Here is a 21,008-nt window from a genome sequence, read left to right as displayed (position 1 = left end):
TAGTTTGTAAAAATGGTGCCACTTCAGTGATGTGGAACTGGTTTGTTGTTTGTCCGTCAGATACACAACAAAGCACAGTTTTTGTAGAACATGCAAGTGGCGTCGTTATTGCCGTATTTGTCGGACTAAGGTGCTCGTAAACCTGGGAGTAATCTGGGTCCTAAACTCCCTCCTTTTCAGGTCCCAAAGTCAAACAAACACTGCAGCATCACTAAGAGTTAAAACGGTCTAAATTCTTTCATCTTTCATAAAATGATCAGCGTTGCTGCTTTACCAGGTGTAACTATGAAGTTTAAGATCCAGGCACCCATGAAAACAGAATTTATTACATTTAACGGAGTTAGAAGTTAGCAGGAAGCTAGCGGAAGTTAGCTCGCTAGTTTCGCTAGTTACCTAAGCATGATATAGCATATTCTGACTGAGAGATTTCTGAAAAAATTCAAACGTACAGCTCTGCTATCACTTCCAACACAAACGAGGACAGAAAGCTACACAGCAGTGACGTTTGTAAGGTTACTGAAGTTGGGCTAGCTGGTTTATAATGATGTGCTACGTGATCGCTAGCGACACAGCTATGTTAGCATAACAAACAGTGAAGCTGGAGGATGAACGCTAACACTTTTCCACTCAATAAAAGTTAACGAGAAGTTTCCTGATGGTTAGAGACAAGTGCAATCGCATAGCAGGATGCTGTAAACGGACCAAACTTCAGTCAGGAGAACAACTGAGATAATCCATCCACAATACGAGGTTAGTCATTAATATACTGCAACAATATGGGAATAGAGCAGCTGTGATAGAATACAGCATTAATGAATCAATTGTACAGAAGTGGAGGAAGCAAGAAGAATGAGTTGAATAAAGTTTGATTTATCTGACTGCTTTGTTTAAACAATGTGTCTTATAACCCCGTGCACCTTATGGTCCGAAAAATATGTATTTGACTTTTTATTTGGCGCACTGCAGTATAATGTTGCAAAGCACCTCTTTTAACTTCAGTGGATATTATACATGGTTATGCTCAGGATATGTCAGCCTATTTCTACTGGAAATGCCTTTTGGTTAAACCTTTAGCAAGGAATTTGCATTTGCACTGTTAAGTTTTTATATAGCTTTAATGCACATAAAAAACAGCTGCTTGTTTAAGTGAAAATAAATGGATGGTGTTTTTTTGCGCTAGTAAAGTTGTGGAGTTGTATTTTGTTTCGCATCAATTATATCGTCAGTTATATCATTATCGCAAATTTTCAAATATATATCGTGATAAATATTTTTGGCCATATCGCCCTGCTCTAGTCACAACATACTAATAAGGCCTAATGGCGTGTGCAGCATGAGACTTCAATAGCAACAAGCACTTTGGTGAATACTGGGTTCTGTCACAACCTCTACTGTATTTTAATATCAATCATGAATACAGACTTTACTGATACAAGTGCAGTTATGAATTCTGCTTATCAGTCAGAATATTTATCAATTCCGTTATTGACCCCTGATCGACTTTCTTTGTAGAAAAAAATAGGACTGTTCAAAATTTGAGCATCAAAGCAAAATAAACAGCAAGACTGTATGCAACTCACGTACAAGAGCTTCACTGCCATGAGTTGGACAAGTTTACAATATACACGTCTCATAAAACCATTCTGAGCAGTATCAACGAAAGAAAAAGAGAAGCTTGAATGATTCCAATAAACTGGAAAGCTTCCCCACTTCATATCATATAAGCTGATGCTATATTGACTTCCTACTATAATGGCACCTTCATAGACACAGAGGCAGAGAAGCAGTTGTAGTTCTACATTAAGGTTACATAGAAATAGCTGTCTTTGCAAGGTTTGCCAACTAGAATTAGTTGCAGCAGGTAATCCAAAAATTATTATGTTAATATTTGCTAAATTGTTTCTACCAAAGCGTAAACAAAAAAGGCAAATATTTGCCGGTTCCAGCTTTTCCCAATATGCGATTTTTATGTTTTTGTCATTTATAATTCATGCTCCTCAATTGTTCATCAGTACTTATGAGTGGAAAAACAAAACATTCATAATGTTTCTCTTGAGAAGGTTTTAGCTGTACTTAGCAGCTCTCTAAATGAATGCATGCACAACTGTGACCACATTTCCAGTAAATGAAAGAAAAAGCCAGCAACATATTTTAGAGAAATGCTGAAGGCCATCTGCCGTAAATGAGACCTGCAAGTTTACAGCTGCATACTTCAATGCACAGTATGCATCTATGTGCTCAAAATGACATGAAGGGCAAGTTAATGGGAGACTGATTACCACAACTGCTGCTGAAAATCTATAGTTATTTCCATACATTTAGATATTCATTTTAACAGTGTCCTTGTCCCTACTGGCACCATGAGATGGTATATGCAGCCCATTCAATTTGCACAGGTAGTCCAGCTACCTGTCTCATGAGTGAGGAGATACCAGGGGAGGGCTGGTACATAGTAGCAGTTGAACAGGCCCATTTAAGGCTTTGACACAGCAGCAAGAGTGTATGTGCAAGTTCGTGCAAAAAGGAACTGGAAGAGCATTGCCAAAGCTCTACAACATGACCGCCAATGGGATTACTCATGTGCGTGTTTCTAACCAAACCCTCAAAATCAGACTCCATATGAGTATCATGAGGTGCCCAGTGTGCTTTAGTGGGACCTGTGCTCACAGAACAAAACCATGCTCAATTTAAATGAGAGGAAAACAGGCAGGTCTGCCACTGGTGCCCAGTTTTCCCAAAGGGAAACCAAGTACTTTCTCTACAGACAAGTTGGATTAGATCTAAGCATATCACAACCTTTGCGAGTCATATAGGTCTTTTTGCAAGGGCACACCATGGTTGACACTACTTAACTCAGATGCAGGCATGACTGCAAAGTTTTTTTTGTAAGGCCTGAGTGGAATCTACACCAGGAAGAATTTACAAAAAGTTACTGAAAGAAGCAGATACCATTATCCAGTTGCCTACAATTAAATTAGGCAACAAAAACACCAAAAACTCCTAATTGTTAATGTGATCGTGATCACAAGGTGAGTTAAGCAACTTCTTGGCAAGATTCTGCTTGTGTTTCCAACATGGACCAACAGTCTGGTCAGTGTTGTTAGTGCCTTGTTACTGTTTTTGTCATCTGACAACCAGCGTGGTCATTACAAACTTCTACAGTCAGGTGATGCAGAGGAACTGGTTTGGTAAAGCGCACGCAAGAGGGCTACTTTCATTCTTTCTAAGAAACACTGCTTTTACATTGGCTTTTGAACCTGAAAATAAAGTTTTTAAAAAGAAATTAAGACTTGCTTGTCCCATATAAGCACTTTTTTCCCCACCTCCCATGTTTCCAACTCATCTGTGTGTCTTACTGGGCACACACAACCCATTTTAAACAATGAATGAATACTATAGGGTCTCTTAAACACTGCATTATATCAGAGTAAATATATTCTCCGATAGCACAAGGTCAAACAAATGATAACAGAAGTATTCGAAACCTAAAACAAAATACGCCATTAAGTTTCATCGCTGTAGATTTTGGTAGGGTGAAAAATCACGAGGTCAGCCACAATCATCGTTGAGGTGTGCCACATTAAAAGAACTCACCTTTTTTATCCATTAACCACATAAACAGCAACCAAGGGACGAAGCCAACCGGGCCCCACAGCACCAAAATCGCGATGTCAGACTTGGTAAAGCCGTAAGCGTGAGCGGCTGAGTTCTGTATGGGACCCCAGAAGTTCCACACCATTCCCTGCATCAGTGCCAGCAGGGAAAACAGGGTCAGAACCAGCCATCTTCTCCCATACACTCTGCTGTTTACCGGATTACTGTTCGTCTCCACATGAGAAGGAACAAGAAGCGGCTCCCTCTCGGCCTCGGTGCTCGAACCGGCACCCATATTAACCTCCCGTTTGTCAGGTTAGTTAAAAATTCCGGTTTTAACGACGGTACAGCAACGAGAAACTACCTCGGCCACACAAACAAAAACAGCCGATAGCGTCTAATGTTTGCTTTAACTGCGCATGTCAAACCGGAAATAGTTGCGGGTTTCGGAAACTGTTCCTATGTAGTGGCCATTTCGGCTCGTCTGGTGCATTAGTGTAAGCGGGCTTTTTGTAGTATCGCAAGAGCCCAAATGGAGCAGATTCACAGCGATGTGTTATAAACGTAATTGGAAGGCGTACGCTGTCATGTGAGCTTTGTTTACTTCCGCCCGAACCTCGTCTACACGTGTAGTGAAAGGTGAGTCCTGGTGTTTTTTCCAAGGATCCTGGTATTTCTTCGAAGCTAGTTTCCTAGCATCTTTCTACAGTGGAAATAGAGAAAATATGTACACAAAGATGAAACCTAGCTAACCTTGCTATCTCATTACTTCACAGCAGACGTTTTAAGTTGTCTGGGAAAATCCCAGGTGTTCCTAATATCATTAATAATGGCCTTGGTCTTTTCCAGCTCACCTGTAATTAATTATATATTTCACACTTTTACTTGTTGAATCAAACGCCACCTTAGCGCTGTCTGTCCGTTTATAAAGCGTCTTTTCGAGCCGAGGCGTTATTTCTTTCCTCTGAGTTGTTTGATAGTTTTTCAGGAAGTTGCTCATTTCTGTCGTGTAACGCTAGTTAGCCACATTTAGTCAAGTGGGAAATATCAGTGATACCAAATCTTATTATAATTATTTGACCAACTACGAGTTGAATAAGTGCTTTACAGAACATAATATACCTAAGAGTATCCGGAAGTAGAAAATAGTACCAATCTGGATCCAAGTTGTTTAAAAAGTTGGTTACAAAGCGCGAGCATCAAAGTTTCACTGATATCCAATTACCCATTAAATTCTAAATAGGAAATCCCCACTGTCCTGTGGTAGATAAATGCCATCTGATCTGATAGGTGATAAAACTTCTTGATTTGCTAACAAATAATATTTTATTGCTGTTTTTCTGCCAAAAAATGTACATACACTCCAAGGTCACGTCATCAGTTACACCTTGCCAGTACTGGGTTTGACCCCCCTTTCCAGTCAGAGTTGCCTTAATTCCTAGAGGTATATATTCAACCATAGCCTGGGAAACTTTCTTGGAGATTTTGGTCCATGTTGACATAACATCACACATTCGCTGCAGATTTACCAGCTGCACGTCCATTATATGAATCTCCTGTTCCATCAGATCCCAAAGGTGCTCAGCTGGATTTAAATCTGGTGACTGTGGAAGCTATTTCAAGTCACTGCCATGTTAAATAAACCAGTTTGAACTTTGTGGTATAGTGTGTTATCCTGGAAACAGCCATCAGAAGATTCACACACTGTGATCACAAAGGAATCGACATGATCAGCAACAAAAATCAGTTAGGCTGTTGCATTTAAGCAGTTCTGAGCTGGTATTAAGAGGTCCAAAGTGTGTCATGAAAATAGCTCCTACACCTTTATACCACCATCAGTCTGAACGGTTGGTACAAGGCACAATGGATCCATGCTGTTTATGGCAAATCTTGACCCCACCATCTGAATGCCTCGGCAGAAATCAAAACACATTAGACCAGGCAACATATTTCCAGTGTTCTGTTGTCCAATTTTGGTGAGCCCATGCACATCATAGCCTCATTACAGTTCTGGTGCTCGGTTTGAACATCAGCGCGTTGTTTTGATTGTCTCTACATACACTGACTTGCTGATATGGTAATGGCTTATTATTATACTATATTATATTATATTATATCATATTTTATTCCGGCACAGTTGAAGCACCCACAATTTCTTTGTACCTGTACAATGACAATAAAGGACTATTCTGTTCTATTATTGTGTGAATGCTGTGATGCATTCACACTATTGAGTTTTCTTTTATTGAGTTTTCTTTCAGCACACATTAAAAGCTTTGTAGTTTTATTCACTATTTTAACATAGAAGATAAGGAACATGGCTTGTAGGCACTGACTAATAATAAAACATCGTTTTTAATCAGCTTTATGTTCATCGTGTGTTTCATCCTACTGTCAGTGTGTACCAAAGGCTATGGCTGGCACCACTGAGATTAATAAACCCTTCAGCCCAGAGGAGACCCGGAGGATTATGCATCATTTGCAGCAGCCCGCAGTTTTCCTGAACATGACCTGTGACTGGCCTGTTCTCAACTGGACAGCAGAGCATCTGTCAAGCTGTCTTGGTGACAAACTCATCCGATTCCGACTTGGGAGAAAAGAGAAGACAAAAGGTAAGTAATTCAATGTGTTGAATTAATTTATCTGTAATTACTCACCTGGATTAAACATTCACAATGAAATTTATATGACCAAAAAGATGAAATTCAGTTCCCACAAGCACTCCTATCGGGCTTAAGCTGTTTTATTAGATATTGCATATTTACTAAGCTGTAATAACAAAAATTTTTAAAGTAATATCTTAAAGGAAAACTCAGCTGTTGCTGCATTTAGCTGTTACAAATCTGGGGCTGTCTCGTTTTTTTCCTCTCTAATGGATTTCGATGATTTCAGATGCTGTAACTAAAATTCAGTTTTTGAACACAAAATGAAAGAAGACAAAAAAATACAAGACCTGTTAAAATACAAGATTGTGATTATGTATTTCTATTGAGAAATAACTGATCACAATAAACTGAGGGTTTTTTTTAGTTCCTAGTGTTGTGTGAGCTTATGGAAACTTGTATAGCATTTCAAACAATTTCCAATAAATGAAAATTTATATATTGACATAATCTAATAAAGGATAGCAGGCTGTTTAACGATGTGATTTATAATGTCTCACAGATGGAAAAACACACTGAGGGTCTTTGTTTTTGAGCATCTGCTGTATTTTGCCCTCAGTGTGGCTCTGTAACGGCTACGGTAATGATTCTTTCTCTGATAAATGACAGAGAGTATGCCCTCTGATAAAAGCTGGCTAATTAGATTTCTAAATCATCTTTTTTTTTTTATAGCTGCAACAGCTTACAGGTTGGGCATTTCTCATCATGCATTCTAAATGTCATCACTCAACCACAGACACACCTTGTTTATGAAAAAAAAGAAATAATAAATCACTACAACTGATTCATTTTTCCTTTTGAAGTGGGTTAAAAAAATCATGTCTGAAAAGTGCTGTGGTTCTGGTAAATGAAACACAGTTTTCTTAACAGTCTTGTGAAAACAAGTTTCATTAAGACTCAATGCAGTCCTGTGAAAAACTAAGTCTACCCCAAATTTAGTAGCGCATAACCACATTCAGCAGCAATGACTTAAAGTAATTGTTTTCTATATGATTTTTTTTTTTTTTTAGGCTTTCAAATTATTGTGGAGCAGTTTTGTCCCACTCTTCTTTACATTTGGCATTTGTTTATGCACAGCTCTCTTAAGGTCCCACCACAGCATTTCAGTTGAGTTGAGGTCTGGACTTTGGACTATTACAGCATCTTAACTTGTTTTGTTTTTCAACCTGGGATCATTGTCCTGCTGGATTGTCCAATATCAGCAGACCTTTAGCTGTTGGACAGTTGGCTTTCTTCTAGAAAATCTCCCAAACAATCCGTATTTGTTCCACGTGTTTCTAATTCTACTGAACTTTAGCATGCTGACTGAGGTCTGTCTGGGATGTGACTCTTGGTGGGGGGGTTTTACCCATCAGGCATAAAAGGCTGATTGGGTATTGAGTGGGTGGCGTTGACATGCAACTTTGTAAACACAATAACTCGAGATTGAGGGGACATAGGATTTTCAAATTGATACCATAAATCCACCGACTAAAAATCTCTGACAACTTTGAATCTTGGTGGTCGAGTTTTTTTGGGGTTTTTTTAAAATTTCTGTATTTTTTTTTTTTTTTTTTTTTTTTTGTTTGCGATAACCCGAGGAAGATGTCACCTAGGATTTAAAAATTGATACAATAGGTGCAGGAGGATTACTGGGAGTTTGAGGGATCCCACTGGCAGCTGTCAGTATTTGTGCAGTTTCTCTGAGTGTTGCAGTCTTACCTTGTGGGAAATTTGTCAGGACATTCACTCCTGGGAAGATTGCGCCATTGCGTTAACACACACCTGAATGTTCCAGACCAGCAGCCTGTCAAAAATCCTACTTTATGGAGGTAATTACACTTGATAATCATCAGTTAAGCTGCTGTTCTGTGGCTACATATCTACTTAAACCAAAGTTGGTCACCGGTAGTTTAGATCAGCTGAACTGTTTCACTAAAACTGTACAAAACCTTTAACTAATTACTGTCTTGTCTGTGTTTACTGTTATTTTCTCAGCTCCGGCTCCTCTTTTCGAGACCCAGTGTTCCTACGTGGAGGCCAGTGTAGCTCAGTTTCTCAGCTGGACTCAGGGTCAGTCTGGAACAGACGTGGGGCCTTTTTCTGAATACTCCTACTCAGAGTATTGGGCTTATGCTGACTACAAATATATTGCCATGCTGTTTCAAGATCAGCCTTTCATGTTTGAGGTAACCATCCTGCTGCATGCATGTTGACATGTAACATAAGTTAAACAGTCCAGCTGAAATCTGGCATCAGTGTTTGCACAAGTTTACAAGTTTACTGCTAATGTTAATGATATCTGAGATATTTCATTGCCATTGAAACTAAAGGGCACTGACAAAGACTTTTGGTCAGGTTATTTTATTAGGTTAAATATCCAAAATAGGAAGATAAAGGCTAATTAAACTTAACTAAAATTTGAGGCTTCCGTGCTTGAAAAAATATTGCAGGGATCCATTTTTCACTATACTGATTGCACTCCAAAAAATTCCTTATTTTAAGTATTGGAGTTTTTTAGTTAAATAATTTTTTCTAAGCATGTAGGCCGCTGAAATATTGAAAACACAACATTTGACCTCATGTATCTGGCTACCAGAACATTAAGAGAACCAGGAGTTGCTCCCAGGGAGTCACAGCATAATTTTTTTATTAGTCTGACTCAGAGCTTGCTTTCTAATATATCCCAGCGGTGGTGGATGGGCTGTGTTCAGACAAGCCACTTAGTGTGAAGCGGGCATGCAGGGACACTGCCAGCTACACACATTGGAAAAAAATCTTCTTCCTTAGCTCACACCTTCGGTCCATTCCTTCTTAAACAAAACGGACACACTGACCAAATGTTATGTATTGAACAAAAGAAGCACAACAAATAGTAAAAGAGCTCAGATTTACTTGTGTTTTCATTGTATTGATGCTGAAGCCTTAAAATTTCTATAGCACATGTAGAAGACTGCATATCTATGACCAAAAGTTTGACATCATATACAGTCTAAGCATTATGCATTTTATTTACAATAATAATAATAAAGGTTTAATTTAAAATGTTTCATACTGTAAGCTTCTTATCCCTTTGTAAGAAACTGAAATTAACAAGCGATTCAAATGAAAGAGTCAAAATAACTCTTTTTCATTCTATTCTTATATTGTTTCCCCTTGTTTTGACATTTTCAATTAAAATGTCAAGCTTTTGTGATGGCAGCTTTATACTAGCTATTCTCATCATCTGGCCGGTAAAGACATAAAAGTGCCATCCTTTCTTGAGCCACTGCCGCAAATTTATTTCATTTTTATCTTGGTGATAAATTTTTATTGGGCATCCACCTCCAATTATTACCTCCTGACATTCATGCCTTTGAGACAGACAGACATGGGCTTTTTGCAGGATAAATGGTGCTGGCAAAAAGGCTGCCTGAAGGCTAGATTGACCAGACTGTCAAAGCTTACAGCTGCCTGCATGTATGGTAATGACTTCATTATTCAGGATGCCGGTGTGATTGCTACACCTTTGTGTCCTGACGGCACATGATTGACAGAGTAGTTTTCCTTGAAAGATGACAAATGCTGTTGCTTGGTTTCTCTACTCAGGGACCTCCATTGGTCACTTATAATAGGCCCTGTCATTGTAGCTGATGAGGCTGGGTTACATCTGTGAGCCTATAGGAGAGTGGTGACAGTTCTCGTTTCCATGTCACGTTATTAAAGAAAGCACCAAAACCGTAATCTAAAAGTCGTAAACAGTTGTTTATACACGCAGCATTTTGGATTGATACATGGCGTTCGAATGTGTGTGTGTGTGTTGCAGCATGTAAAATGGTCCGAGTTTGGTTTTGAGGGGCGTAATGGGAGAGAGAGCACCTTATGGATTGGCACAGAGGGAGCCAACACGCCATGCCACCTGGACTCTTACGGCTGTAACCTTGTACTGCAGGTACAAGGACGGTAAGATGAATCGCTACCTGTGTTGATGCTTCCTGTGCTCCTCAGTAACCAGACGATAAGATAAATGCAAACATACGAACAACATGAGACTGGAAAAACAAAATTGGGTTATATGAGGTGGTTTAAATGGTACTTGAACTCTTTTTTTTTTTTTCTGCAGCCAAAAGTGACGTGATATCCTGAAGTGCCTTGTTATCAGCTAACAGGATCAAGCTGCGTTCATAAACCCCATGATCGTTATGTGCACAGAGACCTGCTCATTACTGCTAAGTAAAACAGGCATCAACAGCACTAAATGGCTGAGTGGTCTCAGGAATTGTTTATTGATAGGAATTGGCAGAGGTGAACAAATCTTTCAGTCAGAGTAGCCATGCCTCCAACGTTCCATAGAGACAAAAAAAACAAGCGTTTTGGTTTTTGGGGGGTTTTTGCTTTGGGTTTTTTCAGCTGCTAGGTTACATATCTACATAAATGTGGTTATGTACATACATATTTGTGTTCCTGTGCTTACAACTCTCAAGATTTATTTATTCTAATAAATCTAATCTAACAAATTACACGTATGCAGCGAAACTTGATCGAGTTCTCCGCGAAGAGTGCAGTTTTTTAGTCTAATTGATGAATGTCTCCTTTTTTGTGTTTAAAAATCCTACATTTAAAAATGTGGATCTATTTTCTAATGGGCCTGTCTGAAATGGAACTCCTGTTTGTCATTGTTTTATTGTCTCTTACGTTTGACAGCGTTGCTTCAACTTGCATCAAAGGTTTTGATTATGTTGCAAAAATGTTTCACAGAACAGGTTGGGTAAAACTAGGGTGTAAGTATGAGTAACTGTGAGTCATGCAAATAGTTTGGTATTCTGTACTGTGATGCTAGCCCAAAAAGTGTTGCAATGCGAGATAGACTCACTGTCTGGGTCTATAGTCGAGTTTAACACCAGTCAAACATTTATTTTATCGACACATTTCTCGTTACAAAGAGACAAGCGCGTTCATTTTCTAATTGGGTGACGGAAAAAGTTTGCAGTGAGAGGCACTCACTGTCAGGTGTGAAATAAAAAGTGACACTGTCCTGTCATACCTGTGCACTTAATGGGGAGAAGCTGCAGCTGAGCAGTGAGAAGTTTCAGGATTTCATAAAACCACGTCTGTGTTTCACCCCTCTGGTGGTTGTGGAAGTTTTCTGCCTGTTAAGCACTTAGGTCTTCTGCAACACTGGAGGTGCAGAGTACTGTAAATGCTGACACGGAGTGCGAGTTGTCCTCTGCCCTCTGAAAAAGAGTTGATTTGTCACAGAGCTTGCTAGAGAGGGTGGGAAATGAAGACAGAGGGTGAGACGCTTTATGGGGTTCTGTGAGTCAAGAAATATAAGGGAGCAGGTCTTCCTTATCTCGCTGCACTGTTCTTCCAGAGAGCAACGGTTATATCTCACCGCTTGTAATTGGGTCTTGAGTTCTTTTATTTGGTATTGATCTCTAATGGAATGAAATCCAGCTCGAGCAGTCCTTTGACACCGCTGATCTTTAAAAAATAAAATAGCGTTGATTGATTTCATGACATTTGTGTGAGTGGTAGGTCATAGCACCGGAAAACAATCATGGCAGTGGAGTACTTTAAAAAAAAGAAATGAATGTAGTTTAATTTTCATGTTAGAGAAAATGGAGTTGTTTCACAGCGATGGATTTGTAGCTGGTCGTGTCAGCTTTTGTTGTCTCCCAGAATAAGACGGGTTTTAAAGCTCTCTTTAATTAACAGATATTGGATATCTGGATCTTTACAGCAATATCGTTTTATTTTTTTATTATTGTTCACTGTAGCGCAAAGTAATTGATATTAAAAATATTTCTTCCTCTTTTAATGATTAGCATTTTTTCTGCTAAATTTACAGTATATCTATGTTAATATCTGTTAGCAGTTTTTAATATTGCTAACTTTTTATCAGTGTTTTATTTGCAGGCTTGGAAAGCTGAATAGATGGTCAACCTCAATTTACAGCTTAAAAGGTCATCGATTAACACCCCATGACTGACCAGACAAAAGAGTTCATTTCTAGCATTAATCTTTGAGAATTCTTCTAATCTAAAGTCATATTTAACCGTTCTGTTGATGTGTCCTATATGCAGGAAGCGCTGGCACCTCTTTCCCCCGGAGGATACAGCTAAGCTTTACCCAACTAGAATCCCCTACGAAGAGTCCAGTGTCTTCAGCCAGGTGGCTGTTCTTCATCCTGACCTGAGGAGATTCCCTGCCTTCCACGGTGCCAGTGAACACATCGTCACTCTACAGCCAGGACAGGTCAGGAATTCTGATGAGCTCATGTCTATAGAGATCTCTGACCAATATTTTTCTATATTTTCTTTTTTTTTTGTAAAGTAATCAATAAAGTAAATAAGCAATAATCATCAGTGTTGAGAGAGCGCATTCAAGATGCTTATAAACCCATGACAAACACATTAATAAGAAGAATACAAAAGTACTGTTTAGACTTAGTCTCTGTATAATTTATACCTAACGGTGAGCTGACACCTCTTTGTTTGGATTAAATCAGTTGCATTTTTTCAGACTATAGAAAAACCAGAGTGATTTAGTGAAGTCTGAAGTTATGCAATGCTGTGGCTCTACATTTATATGATGAAGTGCTCGTGACACAGAAGCAGTAACCATAAAATATAACTTTATTGGTCCTTAAGCAGTGAACATGTGAAGGAAGACTGAACAGTGAGATTTATTTGTCTTGGTGTCCTTCATAAAAGCTTGAAGCAAGGCAACGGTCGTGACTTGTGTCCCAATTAAAGTCAGGCATCCACAGTTATACTGGATCACCTTCAACATACTGTTGTTCCTATAGTGATGAAAGCGAAAGGTTAAGCAGCGTTATCGCTCTTGATATAACTGGGTCAAGTCCAGGCCAATAGGCCTGATAAATCAGTCAGGTTGGTGTCATGTGCTCAGCCAAAGATATGACTGAGGTTTTGTGGAATCCAAATTTGGCTTTCATGATGGTAATTTTAACACTTGTCCTCCTTTGATTATAAATAATTGTGAAGGTGCTCCTGCGTGAAGGTCATCCTTTTTCACCTTGTTTCAGAAAAAAACCCAGTCAATATGGACACAGAGTAATTATCCAGTTGTCTGTTTTCACTATCTGCTTGTCCTGGAGCTCACATAGCTTACTAAATACCCTCCCATCCGCAACAAAAAGCCAAGCTGTCGGCTAACTCTGTCAGTTAGTTGTGAAGTGATTTATAGGTCAGGGTCAGAGCTCACCCTTGTGTTTTATTGTTTAATAGTGAAATAAATTGCAACAGTGCAGCACGGTGGCGTGGTGGTCAACACTGTTGCTTCATGGCAAGAAGGTCTTGAGTTCAACTCCACCACCTTTCTGTTTGGAGTTTGCATGTTGTCCCCATGTTTGCATGCTCTTGGTACTCTGGCTTCCTCCTACAGTCCAAAGACGGGTTAATTGATTCTAAATTGCCCACTGGGGTTGCTTGTCTCTCGGTGTTAGCCTTGTGATAGACTGACGACCTGTCCAGGGTGTACCCCGCCTCTCGCCCTATGACAGCTGGGATAGGCTCCAGCCCCCCTGCGACCCTGTAAAGGATAAGTGGAAGAGAATAGATGGATCTCATTCTGAGCAAAACATCTTAAATTGAATTTCTCAGAATCATCTTATCTGCAAACATTCTGACGGTAGTCAGTCTGGCAGTCAGAGACAGTTGAATATAGAAATTTGGTTTCTTAGCTATTAAAAGTGCCTCAGTGTTTATTTACTAAATGAAGTGACTTTAATGTAGTCACTCAGTCACACAGTAAGCACTTGTATGTAGGAGGGGAAGAATCACCTTAATCCCAGTCAAGCTGGTTGTCATTTGTCTTCTTGAGTCTTCTGCAGCTGTTCACTTTAATAACCTTGACCTCTTCCAGTCAGTGTTGCAGCAAGCTTTGGCCTGACCTTTTATATACAGCTGACAGCTCTGAGTTTATGTTTATGCTTCAAAGAAAACCTAGAAATGCTTCAACTGTTGAGACAGAATGAATAGTTTGAGTATCTACCACAGTCTCCTCAAAGATGGCTCCACCTCTGCAAATCAAATTAGAAGACGGCTCATTTCTCTTCTCCTGTCAGGCAGCAGGCCACAGACGAATCAAGACTGCTGTGGAGGCCGGGGAATCAATAAGCATTCTTTCTTTTTCTTTTTTTTTAACAGACCCGTTGTATGAATGGATGAACGATTAACAGCAGAGGGGGAAAGGTTTATGCTGCCATCTAGTGGATATGTGCAGTCATGTATTTCCTCGTATTTAGGAAGATGAAAGAAAAAGAGTGGGAGCTGTCGTTGACCTTGCCATTACTGATAAGTTTGTGAAGACTTTATCTTCTTTGCACAGGTGCTCTATGTCCCCAGGCACTGGTGGCATTATGTAGAGTCAGTGGATCCTATCACCGTCAGTGTCAACTCCTGGATTGAGCTGGTAAGCAGCCTCATATCTTTTCATCCTGAGCTCACCAAAAACGCCCCAAAATGACACAATATCATATATATTCCAAACATTTCAGAGTAGATGGCAAGTAATTATCCCGAAGATGTTGATTCATGTTGTATTAAGTCCTCTCAGATTAAGGCTCCTCTCATTTTTGAGTAATGTACAGGACCAGCAGTAAAGTGTTTCCTGTCATTATGATGAGTGTATGTATATGAAGAGGCATAAAAAAGGCTCCCTGCTGCAAGACAAATGTTTATTCGGAGGTTTGCCCCACTCTAGTTGTTTTCTGCCAAGGTCACAGACACCACAAACTATTTCTTCTTATCAGTGATTGGTAACCATCTTGATCATGTGTGTTCTTTCTCTGCTCTCTGCTTCTACACAGGAAGTGGATGACATCGCCAGAGTTGGTGAGGCTTTAACTAAGACGGTTGTCTGTGCCATTAAAAGTGCTCGAAGTGATGACAACACTGACAACTGGCTCAACCCCACCGAGGTAACGAGTAATTACTCTTTGATATTAATTACTGTGTCAGTTTAAAAGCTGTCTTCTTACACCTACTGCTGGCTTGTGTAGATCCCCTGACAGTATCATATTCTGATCAAGTGCAAAGAAATGCAGGTTTTTGTTGCTTTTTCACAAAATGAAAATGAAACGCTTCACTGCTTCATTCACTGTTCTTTGTTGCTGTGTGGGGAAGTATTTAGAGAGCAATAGTGTGTGTCAAAGGGCAAAATAGGAATCCAGATTTGGATGCTCCTCAGTGGGTCCCTTTTATCCATGATGATTTTATGGCTGTTGACCTTCAATTGAACTACAGGCAGATGATGATATAACCTGACCCTTTATCTTCCACAGTGAGATGTTCTCTTATCTCTCTTTAGCTTTGGGGGGTAGGGGTTTGCTGACCTGCTTTGTTTCCAATTGCCCCTTAGAAGGAAGGGTCACCGCAAATCAATATAGAATCGCTCTCAGTAATGATCTTCATCCTGTGATAAAATGCTCTCATTCTGCGGGCACTAGTTTCTTCCAGGATGACACTGTCTGCAGTTAAAGGGAACAAAAGGCTGATTAATAGTTTGAATATAAAATTTGATTATAATTAAATGATAACCAGGTTGAGTCAACACATCTCAACCTAGTTGAAAGCCAATGAGATTTTTTGGAATAGCGCCCTCCATCAAATAACCAGATGACAGAATATCTACCAGGGGGGTTGTGACCTTACAGCCTTCAAGTAGAGTCTCGCACACTTGCCTTGAAGTTCTTATTAAGGGATTTCATGGCTTTCTTTTATTTTCCACTCATCCATATATGTGTCCATCTTCTTCCACTTATCTGGGGCTGGGTCACGGGGGCAGCAGCCTAAGTAGAGAAGCCCCGACCTCCCCCTCCCTTCTCCTGTCACTCGTGAACAAGACCCTGAGATACTTAAACTCCTCCACTTGGGGCAGGAACTCATCCCTGACCCAGAGTGGGCACTCCACCCTTTTCTGGCTGAGGACCATGGCGTCAGATTTGGAGGTGCTGATTCTCCTTCCCACCGCTTCACACAGATGATCTGATGATAATCAGCCGTGGCAAATAGAAAGTACAGCCTCTGTCAGTTTTAAGTTTTTATGTATGAGAAAATAATAAAAATGATCTGGTTCTTAACAAGGCTTGGGTAAATACAAAGACATATTACACTGTCTTTAACGAAAACTAAGCCAAAAAATGGATACCATTACTGCTTCCGTTGGAAGTAGCAGCCAGGTACTGCTAATTAAATGCACTGATCATCATTTTGGAAGTTTGCTGGTCTGGGGTGTTCAGGTGTGTAATAACACAATGACAGGGATGAATGACATGATCTGAGAGTGAGATGAGAAGCAATTGTTGACCAACTTTCCATCAGTCCGGGAAGGATTATAAGGTAATTTCCACACACTGTGAAGTCCACTCTGCACTGACAGATTATTCACAAGTAGAAAACATTTAACACAGCTGCCAGTCTTTCCAGGAGTGGACGTCCCAGCAAATTCACCCGAAGGTCATATTGTGCAATTCTCAGAAACAGCAATAAGCCCAGGAGCTCCATCTCAGACTCTACGGGCCTCAGTTAGCAAGTTAAATGTTAAAGTTCCTGTCAGTGCAATTTGGAAAAGACTGAGCAAGTATGGCTTTTTTGGGAGTGTTGCCAGAAGGAAGACTCTTCTCTCCATCTACAAAAGAATGGCTGAAAAGAAAAGAATCACGATCGAGTCAAAGTCCAGACCTCAACCCAATTGAAATGCTGCGGTGGGACCTTTAGAGAGCTGTGCATAGAAAAAAAATGCCCACAGTCCTCAATGAACTGAAGCAACATTGTAAAGAGGAGTGGGCCAAGATTCCTCAAATTCCTCCATTTTTCCTGTTTTGACTTTTGGTGAGAGAGAGACCAAAAAAGTCATACAGAAAATGATCACTTCAAACTATTGCTGCTAAAAGTGGGTGTAGAAGCTACTGCATCATGGAGTATACTCAGTATTTTATGCACTGCTTTTGCATAGTTTTTGTTAAATTTGTATAATGATACAATGTTGTGTATTGCTGTTCATCTGAGGTTGTATTTACCTAATTTTATGATCTGATAATAACTAGTTAATGTTTTATTATGTCCTGATATGTAAGACCATAGAATTAGGTGTACTTTGTTTTTACCATGACTGTATCCTGGCCAGTGTTGTGATAATGACGTTGTCAGGCAACCTGCAGAGAGTCAAGCATATAGTGAAGTGAAGCTATAGCCACACACAAAACCTCCTGGAAAATCAAAGATTTTCATTTTTTGGTTAAGACGGAGGCAGGTTAGCTGTTTCCCAGTGTTCAATCATCGTGCTAAGCTAAGCATTTGCTGGCTTATAGCTTTATGTGGTACAGACATGAGATTGATATCAGACTTCTCAAACAAAGGGCAGTTACACTTTGTCTCAGAACATTTATTGAATAGCAAACGATTACAGATGAAGTTCTTCTAGTCCTTGATTAAGTATTTTTGTTATGCTGAATCAACACTCTGTTAATGGAGACCGTATGTTTATCTTTGGTGAAGTACGAAAAGTCCTTCTTTGTATTGCATTAGTGATTTGAAGTGTAACTGACTTCTGCATGAATGTATCCAGGCCTCCACGAACTTGCTGACACACTGGTTTGACTTTGTTAGATTACTAACCAATTGCACCTCCCACACCTTCTTATTTCTCTGCTTATCAGTAGGTTCAGCCCGGCAGCTTGTCCCACTTACAGACTAAATTCATGTCACTTACCGTATGTCATTTTCTATGCAGATACAGTATGAGCTGCCGTGTCATAATGTAAGGAGAGCTGAAAGCCTCTCAGTTACATAAGTTCATAGGCATTGAACTTAAACCCCTGTTAAAGTACCTTCTCAGAGCTGCTATAAAATGTTTTATTATGATATTCTAAAAGAGTATTTTTTTCACAGTTGTCCTTTTAGAGACAGCCATATAAGTTGTAATAAGAGCTGTGAAGGACGTCTCTACTTTAAACACATAAGGTAGTTATGCTTACATAACTTCAGGACCAATTACGCAGTATTTTTAGTCTAGTTCAACTGTTTGCACACCCAGTTTCATATTGTTATCATAATAGACTATGATAATATTCTCCCTGATGACCTTTCATGGACTTTGAAACTGACTTTGAAGGATTAAAAACAAACAGCGGGGTAGCAGTGATCTGTACGGGGGATAATTACGATGCTGTGATGGATTGATTCTGAGTACTTGTGCTTGAAGTCAGGTAGAGCAGTTCAGCTAAAGTCTTTCTTGTGGCAACAAAAGTAGTGCTTCAGGTAATTTTTTTTAAAGGCTTTTTGCATATTGATTAGCTAAGAAGGGATATAGTCTCCCACCTACAAGGAGAGTCACAGATGCCTTCACTCCGCCAGTTTAAACCTATATTTCCATTTTCCAGAAACTGGAACAATACAGTATTATATATTAATGTGCACAAATTTAGACTAAGAAAAGGAAGACCTAGGTGAAGAAATGCCTCTTGTGTAGGAAAAGTCATGGTTCTTTGAGGAGCTCCCACCACATTTATGTTCCATCTGATTTCCAGGAAAGGGGGGAAAATTGCCTGATAATGTCCTTTTAATGCTTTAGGCCAGGTAGAATTCCTGGAGGCAGGTTTAGTGAAAATTATACAGATTCTTCTTCTTCATAAGGCTTTAAATGATGAATGCTAATTCCTTTGTAGATATGGAGATTGCAGTGGATGTAGTGGGCCCTGGGGTTCAGTCAAGTTGCCGCCATTTAGTTGGTCTAATCTTGCAGAAATGGCTTTGTGTGAGCTGTAATGCACTATGTGGTTCGATTGCCAGGCCTCCTTGACCTCACACTTCCCTGACCCTTTGTCTTGAAGGAGAGCTGATGTGTGGCATCCTGGAGTCAGTTGTCTCCTCTCTGTTTGTGTTGGTTGCATGTCCAGTGTGGCTGGTTTGTTCCTACAAAAGTAAAGAAGTAGAAGTGCACTCTGAGAAATGTAGTGGGAAGACTGCTCTCTAGGTTCTGCCTGGTAGATTTTGTATAACCTTGCTGAGTTGGAAACAAACGGCACCGAAAAACAACACAATTACTTCCCTGCACAGTAATAAAAATCTATGTACAAAGGTTTCCCCAAAATTTATAAGCAAATTAACTGCCTCTGCAAGATGGGCTTTTTCTGGAAATATACAAAGTATTAAACATATTAAACAAACTCTAAAGCCTCTGTGACTTGAATTTTAATTTAAGTACAGCTTCTTGTAAATGATTCTAATGGCAGTTCTTGTTTGGAGAACCTTGTAAGCATTAAATGGATTTATAATGCAGTTTTATTAGACCATCTAAGTGTCATTCCAGGCATGCATTGATTTTGTTTTTTTTCTTTATTGCTTTGCCTGAATCTGCTTAGCAGATTGCGCTTAATTAAAATTCAGGCAGTTCATCTTGTAATCTTAAAGGCTGTACACACTGTTTATCTCTTGGCAGCTGTCTCCAGCTTTCATCCCTCTCCGTTTTTGTTTTGTTTTTATAGGAAGATGTAACATCCCATAATGAAAATATGCAGTATCTGAACCTGGCGGTGAGAGCTTGGGCTCAGAAACAAAGGAGTTCCTGCCACAGCAAACTGAGCCCGGAGTTCGGAGACACCTGTCGAGTCAAGCGGGACTCGGGTGGGCAAATCAAGAAAAATAGTGATCGGGTTAGGAATAGTGCACCCTTCAGTATTCCCTACGGACCACATCTCATCTCTATACGCTGTCAGCAAGAACTGAGGAGGATGACCCCCGAAGATGTAGAGGTCAACTCTTCCAGGAACAGTGCAGTCAGATCTCAAGAGGACTGCACTGTCAGCTCAGATCCAGCACAGACAACCAAGTTTGCAGCTGCTGTCAGACTCGATCAGAGAACACATGAATGTAACGCTGGTTCAACTCGGTGTAGAAAATGTGACTGTGCAGATGGGACATCAGAGAACTTGTCAGAGGATTATAAGGCATCAACGCATACAACAATAACCACTAACGACTTGTTAGACTGCCTGGTGCATCCAGACATCATCACCCGCGTCGCTGAGCTGCTACTAGAAAAGCACACAGGAAGTGATACGACCACCTGCTCATCCTAGTTTTGATATTCGCTTATCAGGTGCAAAATGAACATTGGGTTTGTTGTGAACCACGATTTTTTTTTACCCAGAAATTGGCCCTCCAAGCTACAAGTCATGCTTTGGCATCATTAAGTAAGATGCCTTACTTTTATTTCTTCTCTCATTTGTCACTCTGGATCCTCTTGGCGTGAACCACAGATGCAGGAAATCACAGCCAAAAGTCATTCTAGTGCTGCAAGTGACAGTCTAACATATCCTTGTTTTGTTTTCCTGCACATGCTAATCCTTTTTGGTTCTTCCAAACTAGGAAAAATGGCCACTGGAATCAATTTAGTATGCTAAACGACCAAATAATTCAAGATAATATTCCAGGGATACAAACATTTGTGCAGAAAACAATGTTTCACAATGTCAGTTAGTAAGGAGGGATCATCATTGACCAGCCAAAAAGGACTCCTTGTAATAGTTTTGTGATTGATGAAAGCTGTGTAAGAAGTGATAAATGAAATGTTTGAGTAGTCTGCTGTATGTGTGCGGATAATAAATGTAATATTCCCACTTTGCCTAATTGAATTCCCTGTACTTGGTTTGTCCTACATGGGGATATTTCACACATCTAAACTTGGAGCTTTTGTCACATTATGGTGCAAAATTGTTGCAGTTATGATAAAAGGGAGTAAACGATTGACAAGAATACAAATTTT

At 39.8% G+C, this 21,008-nt stretch overlaps 2 protein-coding genes across 3 annotated transcripts in view; one reads left to right on the top strand and one right to left on the bottom strand.

Moving 5' to 3' along the window:
• The window catches only part of slc49a4 (solute carrier family 49 member 4), a 47,268-nt gene extending 43,262 nt beyond the window's left edge, over positions 1 to 4,006 (bottom strand). The window contains exon 1 of the mRNA XM_031732922.2: positions 3,595 to 4,006. Coding sequence (XP_031588782.1) covers positions 3,595 to 3,889 — 295 coding nt within the window. The 5' untranslated portion in view covers positions 3,890 to 4,006. The remainder of the gene's footprint in view (positions 1 to 3,594) is intronic.
• A 65-nt stretch (positions 4,007 to 4,071) lies between these two features.
• hspbap1 (hspb associated protein 1) lies at positions 4,072 to 20,868 on the top strand. Of its 2 annotated transcripts, XM_031732920.2 has the most exons (8): positions 4,072 to 4,233; positions 5,993 to 6,206; positions 8,235 to 8,425; positions 10,042 to 10,178; positions 12,302 to 12,473; positions 14,571 to 14,654; positions 15,052 to 15,162; positions 19,729 to 20,868. In XM_031732920.2, the coding sequence occupies exons 2-8, from the start codon at positions 6,008 to 6,010 to the stop codon at positions 20,320 to 20,322; spliced, it is 1,488 nt and encodes a 495-aa protein (XP_031588780.2). In that variant the 5' UTR covers positions 4,072 to 4,233; positions 5,993 to 6,007; the 3' UTR covers positions 20,323 to 20,868. The 2 variants fall into 2 exon arrangements, with proteins under 2 accessions (XP_031588780.2, XP_039455656.1); XM_039599722.1 differs by lacking the exons at positions 4,072 to 4,233; positions 5,993 to 6,206 and adding an exon at positions 7,793 to 8,068.
• The last annotated feature ends 140 nt before the right edge of the window (positions 20,869 to 21,008 follow it).

This window comes from Oreochromis aureus, linkage group 16 (assembly GCF_013358895.1).
Source record: "Oreochromis aureus strain Israel breed Guangdong linkage group 16, ZZ_aureus, whole genome shotgun sequence".
NCBI lineage: Eukaryota > Metazoa > Chordata > Actinopteri > Cichliformes > Cichlidae > Oreochromis > Oreochromis aureus.
The sequence above is the reverse complement of the archived record's forward strand: the minus strand, read 5'-3'. Positions and strand labels throughout refer to the sequence as shown.